The 16222-nt window shown below is 44.2% G+C and overlaps 1 protein-coding gene across 6 annotated transcripts in view; it reads right to left on the bottom strand.

Annotated features, from left to right (window-relative positions):
• Positions 1-16222, bottom strand: part of CCNB1IP1 (cyclin B1 interacting protein 1) — a 39979-nt gene that overhangs the window by 17080 nt on the left and 6677 nt on the right. For 5 of the 6 annotated variants that reach the window (XM_063454821.1, XM_063454822.1, XM_063454820.1 and 2 more), the window contains exon 2: positions 426-724. In XM_063454821.1, the coding sequence (XP_063310891.1) occupies positions 426-722 (297 nt within the window). In that variant the 5' untranslated portion in view covers positions 723-724. Of the gene's footprint in view, positions 1-425; positions 725-10648; positions 10705-16222 lie in introns of those variants that run through there. The other variant, XM_063454824.1, reaches the window with a different exon arrangement.

The following is a 16222-nucleotide window of genomic DNA, read 5'->3' as shown; positions in this document are numbered from 1 at the left end:
TGTAAGAGCTACACAGACAGACCTGCTATACTCTCTGGAGGAGGAGAGGTCCACCCACTGGAAGTTTGATCCTTGTCTTAGGTCCAGGGTGGGTGGAGGACAGCGAAACCCCAGCCAAGCTGTGGCGGCTAAGGGGCTACGGTGCTTAGGGTCTCCGGTGCGGTGCTTATAGTACTCAAGGCGTCAAGGAAGCAACGATTGGCGGAGGCACCAAGTCGGGTGCCAGGCGGTCCGTCACTATACATATTTTGTTTACCTGTGAAGAATTAATTGGGGATTTTCAGTTATTAGATTAAAATAGCCAAACAGGAAACACTCACCAATTTAGCTATTTTTCCAGCACGATTATTTTGGCCTAAAATGCAATTCTCTTGTCAATGGCACACAATTCCCAGTTTAGTGAACACACAATCTTTTCCCCTTACCTGATAGGTCCAGAATGCTAAAGCACGAGAACAAATGTCAAGAACAAGTTCGGGGCGTAGTCCAGCCAATAACATTGCTTTGCATTCTTCTGAAGGACTGAGCTCTGTACGAACAATGTCAAGTTTTCCAGAAAGGGTGCTATTACAGGCTGGGCAGACAGCAGGAGACTGGCTGAACTCATTGCTCCCATGTTTGTCACAGAATATATGTGAGCAGGCGGTCACCCACGCGTAACCAGATAGCTTTACCCGGCATTTGCGGTAGTTGCACAACAAAAGATCTTCACACACTGCCATACCTGTGAGGCACAAAAAATATTGTAACATAATAATATACACACATATATTACAGAAATTTGTTAGACCAGCAACAACCTACTAAGGTCATCATATTTTTGTGTAAAACAAAATAAGCTGGGGGGCACACTCAGAACAATTCTCAGCAGTGGTACCAAACATGTACAAAATACACCTTAAGGATCAGAGTGCATACGAGAAAATACAGTTTTAAATCTTACAGCAAGCATGTCAAACTCGCGGCCCACAATGGACATTGTGATGTCATATTCCGGCGCCCAGCATCACTAACCAGCGTGCGAGGGAGCAATGAGAAGCAGTTAAAAGAACCCCATTGGACACCTGGGAGAGGCCCCCATCGAGGCAAAGATACTTCTGTAAAGACCTAAATATATACAAAATACAGATTAGGGAACAGCACTCAAGCACACAAAAAAAGTTGTTTTGAAACTTTAAAATGCTTTGGCTTTTTGTGTGTCCTGTTCCTTAACTTGCATTTTGTTCATTATTTGGGGGATGCTTATGAATTGTACATCCTGTTGGAAAGAGCCTGAAAGTACTGTTTTATTTTTCCATGTGCAATTCATGTGCTCCAGACCTGCCAAGTTTGGTAGGCCTGCGATCAAGAGAGGGAGGGGATGTTTACAATATTTGTGCTTTTATATGACGTTGTGGCGGACTGCCTGGCACCCCGACTGGGTACCTCTGCCAATCACTGCTTCCTAGTGCTCACGGAGTACGCCAAGCACTCCACTAGACACCATCAGCACTGTATACCCTTAGCTGCCGCAGCTCGGCTGGGGTCTCGCTGTCCTCCACCTACCCTGGACCCAAGTGAGGGATCCAGCTTCCAGTGGGCAGATCTGTGTGTGTTAGTGTGTAATGGATGCAGAGTGTGTGTTAGTGTGTAGTGAATGTAGAGTGTGTCAATGTAATGAATGTAGTGTGTGTGTTAGTGTAGTGAATGCAGAGTGTGTGTAAATGTGTAGTGAATGCAGAGTGTGTGTTAATGTGTAGTAAATGCAGAGAGTGTGTTAGTGTGTAGCGGATGCAGAGTGTGTGTTAGTGTAGTGAATGCACTGTGTTAATGTGTAGTGAATGCAGAGAGTGTGTTAGTGTAGTGAATGCAGAAAGTGTGTTAAAGTGTAGTGAATGCAGAGAGTGTGTTAATGTGTAGTGAATGCAGAGAGTGTGTTAGTGTGTAGCGGATGCAGAGTGTGTGTTAGTGTAGTGAATGCAGAGTGTTAATGTGTAGTGAATGCAGAGAGTGTGTTAGTGTGTAGCGGATGCAGAGTGTGTGTTAGTGTAGTGAATGCAGAGTGTGTGTTAATGTAGTACTATATCCCCATACTTTTTAGTTTATTATTTTTCAAACAATATGAAAGTTACAACATTATTGCATATTTGGTGAACACAGATTAAGGTTATTAAACATCACATGTATAAACTAGTACTGTAAGAAACTATCAAACTGAGGACACTAGCATGCTATATGTATTCAAACATTCACTCATGCAAAACTTTAGGACAGCTGTAAACATGGTATCAAGCGCAAATCATCACCCCTCCACCCAGGGCTGCCATCAGAAATTTTGGGGCCCCTGACAAAGCACAAGGTCTGGGCCCCCTCCCCCGCCCTCCCGGGCCCGCCCACGCCCTACCTAGTCCGCTGACAATGATGCGGGACTGAATGTGGTGTGTATAGTGGAAGTGAATTAGAATGTGTGTAATGGATGTAGTGTTTGTGTGTATTAGATAGTTTGTGCAGTGAATGCAGAGTGTGTGTTTCTGTAGCGGATACAGTGTGTATAGTGAACCCAGAGTGTGTTTGAGTAGTGGATGTAGTGTGTGTACAGTGATGTAGTGTGTGTTTGTGTAGTGGATGTAGTGTTTGTATGTACTAGATGAAATGTGTTTAGTGGATGCAGAGTGTGTGTTAGTGTGTAATGGATGCAGAGTGTGTGTTAGTGTGTAGTGAATGTAGAGTGTGTCAATGTAATGAATGTAGTGTGTGTGTTAGTGTAGTGAATGCAGAGTGTGTGTAAATGTGTAGTGAATGCAGAGTGTGTGTTAATGTGTAGTAAATGCAGAGAGTGTGTTAGTGTGTAGCGGATGCAGAGTGTGTGTTAGTGTAGTGAATGCACTGTGTTAATGTGTAGTGAATGCAGAGAGTGTGTTAGTGTAGTGAATGCAGAAAGTGTGTTAAAGTGTAGTGAATGCAGAGAGTGTGTTAATGTGTAGTGAATGCAGAGAGTGTGTTAGTGTGTAGCGGATGCAGAGTGTGTGTTAGTGTAGTGAATGCAGAGTGTTAATGTGTAGTGAATGCAGAGAGTGTGTTAGTGTGTAGCGGATGCAGAGTGTGTGTTAGTGTAGTGAATGCAGAGTGTGTGTTAATGTGTAGTAAATGCAGAGAGTGTGTTAGTGTGTAGCGGATGCAGAGTGTGTGTTAGTGTAGTGAATGCAGAGTGTGTGTCAGTATAGTGGATGCAGTGAGTGTGTTAGTGTGTAACGTATGCAGAGTGCATGTTGTATTAGTGAATGCAGTGTGTGTATTGTATTAGTGTATGCACTGTGTGAGTTAGTGTATGCACTGTGTGTGTTAGTGTATGCAGTGTGTGTGTTGTATTAGTGTATGCAGTATGTATGTTGTGTTAGTGTATGCAGTGTGTGTTGTGTCAGTGTATGCAGTGTGTGTTGTATCAGTGTATGTAGTGTGTGGTGTGTTAGTGTATGTAGTGTGTGTGTTGTGTTAGTGTATGTAGTGTCTGTGTTGTGTGTGTTAGTGTATGTAGTGTGTGTGTTGTGCCAGTGTATGCAGCGTGTGTGTGTTGTGTTAGTGTATGTAGTGTGTGTGTGTTGTGTTAGTGTATATAGTGTGTGTGTGTGTTGTGTCAGTATATGCAGTGTGTGTGCTGTGTCAGTGTATGTAGTGTGTGTGTGTGTGTGTTGTGTCAGTGTATGTAGTGTGTGTGTTGGGTCAGTATATGCAGTGTGTGTGCTGTGTCAGTGTATGTAGTGTGTGTGTGTGTGTGTGTGTGTTGTGTCAGTATATGCAGTGTGTGTGCTGTGTCAGTGTTGTGTCAGTATATGCAGTGTGTGTGCTGTGTCAGTGTATGTATTGTGTGTGTGTGTGTGTTGTGTCAGTGTATGTAGTGTGTGTGTGTGTTGTGTCAGTGTATGTAGTGTGTGTGTGTGTGTGTGTTGTGTCAGTATATGCAGTGTGTGTGCTGTGTCAGTGTATGTAGTGTGTGTGTGTGTGTGTGTGTGTGTGTTGTGTCAGTATATGCAGTGTGTGTGCTGTGTCAGTATATGCAGTGTGTGTGCTGTGTCAGTGTATATACTGTGTGTGTGTGTTGTGTCAGTATATGCAGTGTGTGTGCTGTGTCAGTGTATGTAGTGTGTGTGTGTGTGTTGTGTCAGTGTATGTAGTGTGTGTGTGTTGTGTCAGTGTATGTAGTGTGTGTGTGTGTGTGTGTGTGTGTGTGTTGTGTAAATGTGCAATCTGGGGTGAGGGGGAGGGGGGTATTTTAACATAATAAAAAAAAAAAAATTCAATTGTTTCTCCCCTCTCCCTGCTTACCTGTGTCTAGGGAGGGGGGAGATTCCATCCCTGGTGGTTCGGTGGGGGCCCCCGGCTCCCTGTTACCGCAGAGGGGGCCCAGGCAGCACACAGTCTCTTCTCTCCTCTGTTCCAATAACTCTCGCGAGACCCGCGGAGCGTTGCCATGGCAACCGGGTCTCGCGAGAGTTATTAGCAGAGAAGAGAAGAGGCTGTGTGCTGCCTGGGCCCCCTCTGCGGTAACAGGGAGCCGGGGGCCCGCGGCTGCACACATAGATAGCGATATTCGCTATCTATGTGTGCAGGGAGGGAAAGTGGGCGGCCCTGCCTCCACCACCATGCTTGACAATTGGTATGAGATGGCGGCCCTGCCTCCACCACCATGCTTGACAATTGGTATGAGGTGTTTGTGCTGCTATGCTTTGTTTGGTTTTCACCAAACATGGAGCTGTGCAATATGGCCAAACATCTTCACTTTGGTCTCGTATGTCCAAAGGACATTTTTCCTGAAGTCTTGTAGATGCAACTTTGCAAAAATAAGCCATGCTGCCATGTTCTTTTTAGAGAGAAGAGGCTTCCTCCTGATAACCCTTCCAAACAAACCATACTTGTTCAGTCTTTTTCTTATTGTACTGTCATTGACTTTAACATGCTAACTGTAAAGTCTGAGATGTAACTTTTTTCCTCTTTTTTTTTTTTGTAATTTCTCTGAGCACTGCACGATCTGACCTAGGGGTGAATTTGCTGGGATGTCAACTCCTGGGATGATTGACAACTGTCTTGAATGTTTCTCACTGGAGAATGATGGACCTTAAATTGTTTGAAAATGGTCTTATAACCCTTCCCAATTTGATGGGCAGCAACAATTGCTTCTCCAAGATCATTGCTGATTTCTTTCCTCCCTGGCATTGTGTTACACACCTGCATGCTTCAGACCAGCAAACAGCTAAAATTTTGGCTTTTATAGAGGTGGTCACACTTGATGATAAACAATTAATCAAGTGCATATTATTAGCAGCAGCTATTTGCTACCTTGCTCTTCTCTATATTTTTCCTGTCCCGAGCCAGAACATATTACAAACCTCTGCTTACATTTTTCAATGCCTAGGTACATAGGCGTGCGCAACCTATAGCATTATTGATGGTCTGGCGAGATGTGTGACTACGTCCGGTCGCCATTTGCGGTCTCCTGCAGTTTCCTCGTGTCCTGAACTCTTGCTCCGGTGTACGTTTATTTGCTGCTTATCTGACCTATGGAAAACGTTACAGTACCGCTACCCCTCAGGCCAGTTTAGAACTGCTCGGTTTAACGTAAGTCAGACCCGCACCGTCGCCCCACGTCGCACTTGGGTAGCGTCATCAAGGTGTGGGTCTCTGTTTTCGCTTTCGCCCTTTCCGTTTCGTTTTAAATATGTGTTCGGCACTTTGAATACACTCACATACGCTTGTACTTTAGTTTTGTTGTTAAGATATTTCATTTCTGTCAACCGCACGGTCAAGACTCCCCTCCTCCGGTTCGGCTCTTTTTTACGTTCAGAAACTCTTAGTTTATTCGTATGCATTCATTCGATTCATGTCATGTATTTCGGTAGAAACAGGTGAACAGCTGTTAAAACAAAGGCTGTTCGCACAGTTCTTCTAGATTGCCTGTCTTCAGCATTTGTCTGTTACTTCGAGACCGGTGCCCCCTAATGGTTAAAGCCCTCTTTTAGCATGTCACAATGGTGGGTCCTGTAATTACATTGTAGCACAAATCGGCAGAACTAGTTATACAATATATTGAGTTTATTAATTTGGGATTGCGGTGCAGATGCATCCACTACATGCCCATAATCAATGATTGGCATCAGCATTTGCTGTACAATCTTTTTCTTTACTGTAGGGCTTAGGCATGATTTGTTTCTGTACAGGGCACCTAGTTGTGGCTTGTGACAAACTCCCTTTTATGAGTTTGCCATGAGGTTTTGGAGGGGACTACTTGCCAGCCTCCTGCCTCAAGACTATGGGTCCTGCAAAAAGACAGGCTAAAAAGTGACTTCCCTGGGAAAATGTGCCTCTTCCCCTCCCCCTTTTTCCTGTCCTATTGTTCTCCAGCAGGGACACTGCCAGACCAGTTTCAACTGGCTGCTTTGTCCCTCCTCAATCTCCCATCAGCCCTTGCTATTTTCTGACCCCACCCTTATTTGTACTTTTAGCATTGGACATATTGAGCGCTCAGATCCAAGCTATCTGGGGATATGTTGGACATATAGGTTAAACATTGTATTATAGAGTTATGTATTTTTATGTGGTTTTTGTAACAGTTTTGACTTAAGAATTAAGTTACTACAGCCACTTAAGCCAATTATCTCCAGGATAGAGGAGAAGATAGACCGGCCGCACAGCCTAAATCTGTGGAACTGTTTTGGGCATGAAAGCCATGCTTGCGGTCGGTCAAATGTGACTTTCATAAAACCTTTTAACCCCTGCTCTGATCTGGGTGATTTTTTTAAATGTTGTTCACCCAGATCAGGGCTATCCAGGGATGTACGATTTATGGGGAAATGTTGTTGTTTTGGGTTGTTTCTGGACTTTGGGTAAAAATTTATATTTTCTGCCTGTGGTAATTGAGTTAGTCCATTATGTTTGGTAATTGTATGACAGGTGACAGGCAGAGGGGAGGGTTTGTGTACATTAGCTGGGAGTGTCTAACTGTACAATACTGTGTTGATTGGCTGTTGTGACTTTGTGTCCTGTGCTCCACAAGGTCCACGTGGGTGGTAACCTTGTGGGGAAAACTGTATATAAGAAATGCCTTTGTGCTCATTAAACCAGTTCTACTTCACTCTCAATTTAGAGTCCTTTCTCTTATTGGGGGAATCTGCTACAAGGGATTGCTATGCTCTGCATACTCCCTTGAATAATCACTAAGCTCTTGTAAGAGCTTGTTGCTGCTTCTCTCTGGAGAAAGAGAAGTTCACCCACTGGAACCTGGAATCTTGTCGTAGGTCCAGGGTGGGTAGGACACGGCAAAACCCCAACCAAGCTGTGATATATTAAATCGGGTCCACAACCTGGCCCATATACATATCTCACATACTCGGATACTGTATTACATTTCATTTTAGGTTTACTTACGTATCCACTCCTATCCTACTTTCCCCAAAAATCTCTACTAAGAATCATCATTTTTTTTTATTATAACTTTCACAGATACGACATTTGCATTCCCTATTTTTCTTTTGGCCCCTATTAGCAGACAGTACTGGCTATTAAGGATTTGGTGGCCCATCTAGGTTATATTTCTGGCCTCCTGCTATAGGCTAGTGGACCCACAAGGCCAACACCCATCCTCATACTCTGAGGTTTTCGCCCATAGGTCCAAAACATAACTATTCGCCTCGCATGCTTGCATAGAGAGGGCCTCACCTGCCACTCCCATACTATCTTCTGCTTTAATTAACACTGAGAGGCCAACTCACCGCCACAATGTTTCGGTGGCCTCAAATCACCTCGGGCCAACACATAGGTAGAGCCTCTCAAGCCACTTGGCACTTAGCAGGGCCTCACTTATCACGCTTCTGTTTTAGTTAATTTTTTGCCACTTGGCCTTAGCTAGCCACCCAGTACCTGATTATGACTTATAACTGATGATAATCATTATATATATATATATATATATATATATATATATATATACATATACATATATACATATACACACACACACACATATACACATACACACACAGTCGGACCTCGGTTTACAAATTTAATGCATTCTCCAGGACGTTTCTTATTTTGAAAAATTTGTAAACCGAAATGCGGTTTCCCATAGGAATGCATTGAAAACCAATTAATCCGTTCTGGAGGTCAGAAAAAAATCAAAATCAGCTGGCATGGAAACCAACCCACAATGCAGAACATACAATAAAAGTCATGCTTGAGAAATGCTCCGAAAGTCCCAAAACAACTGCAAACAATTTCCAGAATGGCTCCAAAACTCGATGCAAAAGACGCTCCAACACCTCCACACTCGACGCCACGTGCTACCCACAGGCTCCAACATGCAGGGGGCGGTGCTATAAAACTCCCAGGTGCAATGCATCCTGGGGAAACTTGCTTTGTATTGTGAAAACAATTTGTAAACCGAGGAATTATTTTCAATGGATTTTCATTTGTAATTATTTAATTTAATTATGTTAACTGAAGGCGTTTGTAAACCGAGGTCCCACTGTATATATATATATATATATATATATATATTTCAGGATGTCTCAAGTTCCTGATACACCAGAAGAACTATTCCTTCCTCGCACTCCAGCTAGGTCCGATACCCCTGCCCAGGGTGCTGATACGGCTAGTCCAACTTCTTTAAAGTCATGGATTAACCCTTGTCTCACTGCTGAACTCCGCAAATGATGTATTTCTTTCCCGGCTCCTGCCAGGAAAGCAGAGCTCTTAGGACTCCTTAATACAAACAGCGACAACTTGGGGGCAGGGGAGGGGCCTAGCAGATCCCAGTAACCGGATGTTCATGCTATGCTCACAACACTGGACTGATAAGCGATGGACTGGAAAAATTGGACGCAGTCTGTTCATCTAACATGCCAGCGGGCCAGCTATTCCAGTGTGTGGGGGTCCACCTGCCACGCCGGGTAACTCTCTTGTCCCATCTTAAACTCCAGAGAATACAAACCCAGCGCTTATGGTCCCGGCCAATCTCAAGAAGTACATCCTGGAGGGCAAGGATGTTAACCTAGTCTTGCTCCTAATAGCCTCCCATGTGTCTTTGAGAACAGGACATATGTGTATAGGGACATATCAGTAGTGCTGAGGGCTAGAGATCCTAGGCTAAATAAAAAATTGTCCATACCCGAATTTGTTTTAGGTTTTGGCATATACAGGGATGTGTACTGCTCCGTTATCCTGAGAAAGGGGAGGAATTGTATGTATACTTGCACAGGCTTGTGAATCTGGGGCATAAATACGGTGGGGGGTTCTTACGGCAGCCTTTTATAACTGCCACCGTTCCTTCTCTGCAAAGCTGGATGCAGCTCTGGCTCAGTTTAACTATAATATCAACTGGAACAGATTAGATGCTGAGCTATTCTGCAGGCATTTTGCAGGCCTCAGATCCCCGGTTTGTGCAATTTGTGCATTCACAGCACATTCCACCAATCTCTGCCCTAATTCAGTTGAAGTGGAACATGGCCACTCAGTCCATAACTCCGCAACGCCAACTGAAGGTCTGAAGGATAAACTAGGCAGAGATATTGTTTTTCTGGGCAAATCCCAGATTTGTAATAATTTTAATGCAGGATCTTGTGGGTTTAGTTCCTGTAGACTGCTACACATCTGCGCTTTCTGTTTTCAGGCACATGCAAAAACCATGTGCACTAGTAAACTATTCCCTAAACCTTACAACACCTGCATCAATGTCACATTATTTGCTATGTTACTACTACAACACCCCTCACAAAACTTGGTTCGATTTTACCGAAGGGTTGTCTACAGGCATTACCATTTACCGCCTGGTATGCTCGAGTGCAATAATTTGCAGACAGCGATGGCAGACACAGAGTTGGTTAATGATCTTATCAACATTGAATTAGGACAGGGTTTCATGATAGGGCCTTTCAATCCCCCTCCCTTCTCTTCATGGAGAACCAACCCCATTGGGATGGGTAAGACATCACATAAAGACAGACTAATCATCGACTTATTGGCACCTCATTCCTCCACAGTCCCTAGTCTAAATTCCCTCATACAGTCTGATGAATGTTCACTGCAATATTCCACATGCCATCTTGGCCATTTTAGCTGCTGGGACAGGAGCATGGCTCAGTAAAACGGACATTGTCAATGCTTTCAAATTACTTCCAATTCACCCTTCACTTTGGCATCTGCACAGCATTAAGTGGCGAGCGATATACGATTTCTTCTCCCGGCTCACTGTCGGCTCTTAAAGCAGCCCCAAAATATTCAATATTTTTGCCGAAACCTTGTGTTGGTTACTACTTAATGTCTGCAGATGTCTGGCTGTAATTCCCTATTTAGACGATTTTATCACTATAGAAAAAAAAACTTACTTCCCCCTGCCAGCTTGACACAAGAGATATGTTGTCTCTTTTTGAATTACCTTTAGAAGGGCTGCCAGACCTCTCCCACTTTACCATTGATGGTCTGGCAAGTTACCCCTCCCACCACTCCCTTTACTCACATCACCCTCTAAGGTAGGCCCTCTATATTACAGGCCTACTGCATTGTCGGTTCCGGCACACCACAACCGACTGGTGTTATTATGTTCTGTTGTATACGAATTTATGTGTTATGCTACTACCACAGCAATATTGCCCTTTATATACATATATTTACACATACATACATATTGTGATCCTTGTTTGCAGATAGCACGGTCCTCTAGGGTAAACAAGAGGCACCGTCCTTTGGTTTTCATATAATCCAGGCAATTTTATTGGCAAGTCCACACAGCAACACAACTAAAACATAAATATAACAGGTTTCCCCTTTAAACAAAAACCTAACTCGTCTGAGGAAATGACTCACTTTTAATATCCCTCTCTATCAGGGTTAAACTAACAAAACATATCGTCGGGTTGCACCAACCTTATTAGATAGCAACACTCTGCTCTCCTTTCTGCACTCCAGTGCTCTCAGTTAGCCTGCTGCTTTTCTTTCTGCATTCCCAGTGCTCCAAGCCAGCCTGAACTGCTTCCTTCTGCACTCCTAGTGCTCAGTCTCCTTGACTCTCTCACAGGAGAGAGCAGCGTCTCTCCTACCTGCTTCCAGGGAGGAAGCCAGCAATCCCCCTTTACCTGCCTAGCAGGGAGGGGTTTATTCCCACTGCTGCAGCTGATTATCTGCAGCTGAGCAGTGGGTTGGAGACAGATCCTCTGGCCTGGAACTTATTTCTCCCAGTTGTATGTAAACTACAGAGTGGAGCATTGGCCCACCCTGCTCTCCAAATGCTCCACCCCGCTCTCCAAATGCTCCACCCCAGGGGCCCATAACTAGACTTTGGTTTGTGTTGCCTACAACACATACTACACATACTCCCCCTGGGGTTAAATTTTATAGGCCTATCTGCCTTCACTTTATCACAATATATATATACATATATATACACTGCTCAAAAAAATAAAGGGAACACAAAAATAACACATCCTAGATCTGAATGAATTAAATATTCTTCTGAAATACTTTGTTCTTTACATAGTTGAATGTCCTGACAACAAAATCACACAAAAATTAAAAAAGGAAATCAAATTTTTGAACCCATGGAGGTCTGGATTTGGAGTCACACTCAAAATTAAAGTGGAAAAACACACTACAGGCTGATCCAACTTTGATGTAATGTCCTCAAAACAAGTCAAAATGAGGCTCACTAGTGTGTGGCCTCCATATGCCTGTATGACCTCCCTACAACGCATGCTCCTGATGAGGTGGCGGATGGTCTCCTGAGGGATCTCCTCCCAGACCTGGACTAAAGCATCTGACAACTCCTGGACAGTCTGTGGTGCAACGTGACATTGGTGGATGGAGCGAGACATGATGTCCCAGATGTGCTCAATTGGATTCAGGTCTGGGGAATTGGCGGGCCAGTCCATAGCATCAATGCCTTTGTCTTGCAGGAACTGCTGACACACTCCAGCCACATGAGGTCTCGCATTGTCTTGCATTAGGAGGAGCCCAGGGCCAACCAAACCAGCATATGGTCTCACAAAGGGTCTGAAGATCTCATCTCAGTACATAATGGCAGGCAGGCTACCCCTGGCGAGCACATGGAGGGCTGTGCGACCCCCCCAAAGAAATGCCACCCCACACTATTACTAACCCACTGCCAAATCGGAGGATGTTGCAGGCAGCAGAATGTTCTCCACGGCGTCTCCAGACTCTGTCATGTATGTCACATGTGCTCATTGTGAACCTGCTTTCATTTGTGAAGAGCACAGGGCACCAGTGGCGAATTTGCCAATCTTGGTGTTCTCTGGCAAATGGCAAAAGTCCTGCATGGTGTTGGGCTGTAAGCACAACCCCCACCTGTGGACATCGGGCCCTCATGGAGTCTGTTTCTGACCGTTTGAGCAGACATGCACATTTGTGGCCTGCTGGAGGTCATTTTGCAGTGCTCCTCCTGTTCCTCCTTGCACAAAGGCGGAGGTAGCGGTCCTGCTGCTGGGTTGTTGCCCTCCTACGGCCTCCTCCACGTCTACTGATGTACTGGCCTGTCTCCTGGTAGCGCCTCCATGCTCTGGACACTACGCTGACAGACACAGCAAACCTTCTTGCCACAGCTCACATTCATGTGCCATCCTGGATGAGCTGCACTACCTGAGCCACTTGTGTGGGTTGTAGACTCCGTCTCATGCTACCACTAGAGTGAAAGCATTGCCAGCATTCAAAAGTGACCAAAACATCAGCCAGGAAGCATAAGAACGGAGAAGTGGTCTGTGGTCACCACCTGCAGACCCACTCCTTTATTGGGGGTGTCTTGCTAATTGCCTATAATTTCCACCTGTTATCTATCCCATTTGCACAACAGCATTTGAAATCGATTGTCACTCAGTGTTGCTTACTAAGTGGACAGTTTGATTACATAGAAGTGTGATTGACTTGGAGTTACATTGTGTTGTTGAAGTGTTCCCTTTATTTTTTTGAGCAGTATATATATACACACACACACACACACACACATATTATTGCATACATATATACATACACATCTGTTTTGGGGAATACTACAAACTGGATCATCAGCTGCTATGTTTGATTGCTTTGTTGAACATGAAGTACTCTGGCTTGAAAGACCTGAACTAAAAGATGTAATATATTCTGTTTGGTCATGACCTGCCACTTGAAACTCATTGGAACTACTCATTGGTTCTGGTTCATCAGTTTGTATGTCTTATGGCTTTAAATATGAAATGCTCTGTTTTGAACTAAAACAAATAACACCCTCAGTTTCATCAAGACTTGACACTTGTACATCTTCTGAGTGTAAACTGCACTGATCGTAACCAACAGAAATATCTTCTTCTGCATTTTTATCAGCAACATGCTCAGGCACAGTGTTAGCCACCGAGTCTGAGGTATTGGCTTTTTTTGGTTTCTTGATAACAAATCGATCCATAATTTGGAATTCTGTATCTCACAATGACTGTTTTCAGGATAACAGACTGGGTTTCAATATGTTAGATAAATCTTGAGATTTAAAGATTTAAACAGACTGACTTGAATTAACGTATGTACGTATGTACGTATGTACGTACCACTCATCCACAATGAGGCAAGTATATCAAGAGTTCATAACCTATGAAGACAAACATAACCTATATTATACCTATAAAGTACATAATGATAATCTATATATACAAATGGAACATAATAGCCAGCAGGATAGGCTTGAGGGAAGACCTGATAGAGCAAGCAGCAACAGGCTGCCTAAGTTCTGCCTGGACTGCATGGACACGGGTCGGGAAGACAGGTAATTGTAACAGACACGTCTTCTCAGCATTAAAGCTGCCAGTGAAGATCACTTCCCCCTGGTCCGCTAAGCACTACAGTGCCCTTCTTGATGTGGAGTGTGACTGTGGTTTTTATCACAGTAATGTGCAGTGAATGAGTCTATCACAGGCTCCTCAACAATATAAACACACAGTTACAGTAATGTGCAGTGTAATGAGTGTATCACAGGCTTCGCAGCAATATAACACAGTACTGTGCAGTGAATGAGTGTATCATTTTTGCTTCTCTCGTCTTGATCCATCATCCGGTCTGTTGCCTGCACAAATCACTCAGCTGGGGTCCTGGGGAGCCTGTCTGCTCTGCCGACTCACTTATCCTTGCTGAAGCACGCATCAGCCGCCGCTCAGCAGACGCTGTTGGCGTCAGCCATCAGACCACGAGGTATGCAAAGAGTGGGGGTGAACAGCGAATGGAAGGTGAACGAGTCTTAAAGGCAAAGCAACAGTCGCACCTTCCCATTGCGAATAATGGCGGCATAACATTTTTTTAAATAGAATAGCAGCAGTGCAGCACGGAGTCTTAATTCTGAGGCTTGATTAGGGTATGGTGACCACATTTTAAAAATGCCATTCAGGGACACTTTCTTCACACCAGACACAGCAGCATAGCGTGGGTTTCAGCGTCGATTCCCCCCCATATTTCATGTCCATCCCCCAACTGCTGACTCACTGATAGGAAAGGGGGTAAAAGCCTTATCATTGAATCACTAGTAGTTCTAATGAGTCCATGAAAAAAGATTTCACCCCCCTCCCTCATTCCATGCACTTACCTGGCCCTAAGAGCTCCTCTCGCTTTCCTCCCACGTGGCCTTCTGCAAAGAGCGCTGGGAGGAAGTGACATCATCGCGTGTGACCTCACTAGCTCGCAGTGCTGGGAGGGAGAGAGGGAGGGTTGCCGCTTACACATCTCCACCGACAGGCATCAAATGGGGGCCCACAGCACTGGCATAGTGGGGAAGCCAGCGGGCCCCCTCTTCACGAATATTGGGCCTAGCTCATTCCGGGACATTACATTGTCCCGGAATGGAGGTACCCGAAACAGACCCAAAATGATCCGGGACACCTGGGCACCCTAGATTAAGGTGTGCCCATGCACACCCCGTGTGCACGCCTATGCCTAGGTATGAAAGTTCATCACAATGGTTCCAGAACTCTGAAACACTCGGAGGACATAGTTTTCTATCTTCAGACCAACCTCTTTGTAGGACACCTTTTAATGCCAGGAACTGCAGGTCCCTTTCAACCTGTAGCCTGATGTCCTCCAACATGGGGTCACTGACAGGAAGACTGCTGTTCATTGTGTACACTTGAATGTTCATACCTTTACTGAGGCTCCTATCTTGACTAGTTACACATTACGGTTTCAAGGGGTTATGGTCCCTTTCAACAATGACTTGGCAGCCATAATCGTACTGATGAAAGCGCATGCCACCAAATAATATGGCCAAGAGTTCCTTCTCGATTTGCATGTAATTGATTTCACATTCAATGAGTGACTTTAATGCATATGTGACAGGTCTTACATTTTGCAGTAGTACTGCCCAAGTCCACGCTTGGAGGCATCAACCTGTAGCCTGAAATATTTGTGAGGATCAAAATAGACTAATACTGGGCCTGGTTCATATGTGAGAAGTTGTTTTATTATTTTAAAAGCCTTGTCATGTTGGGCATCCCAAACAAAGTCACATGATTCCTTTAGGAGCGGGCGCAGCGGTGTATTGATATCAGCGCAGCTGGGTGCAAATTTTTGAGAGGTAATTAATCATGCCTAACACCTTCTCAAGTTCTCCCTTATCTTTAGGTGGCTCCATGTCCCTCACAGTAGCAACTTTGAAAGGGTTTTATTCTACTATCAGTAGGGAGGAGATGTCCAACATAATTCACTTCCGTAACTAAGATAATGCTCTTTTCTGGATTGAACTTCACTCCTCTCTCTGGAACACTGTAGCATAGGAGCACGATTTTATCATGCCCAGTTTTGGTTTTTACATAAATCACAATGTTGTCAACTATGTATAAAGTTGTACTGTAAGAACTATTAAACGTAGGAAACTAGCATGCTATATGTATTTAAACATTCACGTATGTAACACTTTAGGACATTATACACAGTAACATTGCTGCATGTTCAACTTAAGTTTACTGGTACCCAGAGCACCTTTTTTACGCTCCATATAGGAGTTCAAATATTGCAGTAGGTAGAACTGGAATGTAAGTAAAGAAAAAAGCATTGCTGAAAATGTTCTGCTCCATAAATACTTTTCCCCCTGGCCTCCCCACACCTTGTTATAGTGTCACTCTGTCAGGTGATCAGGACTCTCTGTAACTCATGTGTCACACAATAGTGTGACGTAAAAATCTATTTGATATCAATTTCCATTTAAGAGGGAGTCTGACCACCAAGCTGAACGGAC

Source organism: Pelobates fuscus, chromosome 5 (assembly GCF_036172605.1).
Source record: "Pelobates fuscus isolate aPelFus1 chromosome 5, aPelFus1.pri, whole genome shotgun sequence".
Lineage (NCBI taxonomy): Eukaryota > Metazoa > Chordata > Amphibia > Anura > Pelobatidae > Pelobates > Pelobates fuscus.
Note: the sequence above shows the minus strand (reverse complement) of the source record. Positions and strands in the feature narration are given on the sequence as shown.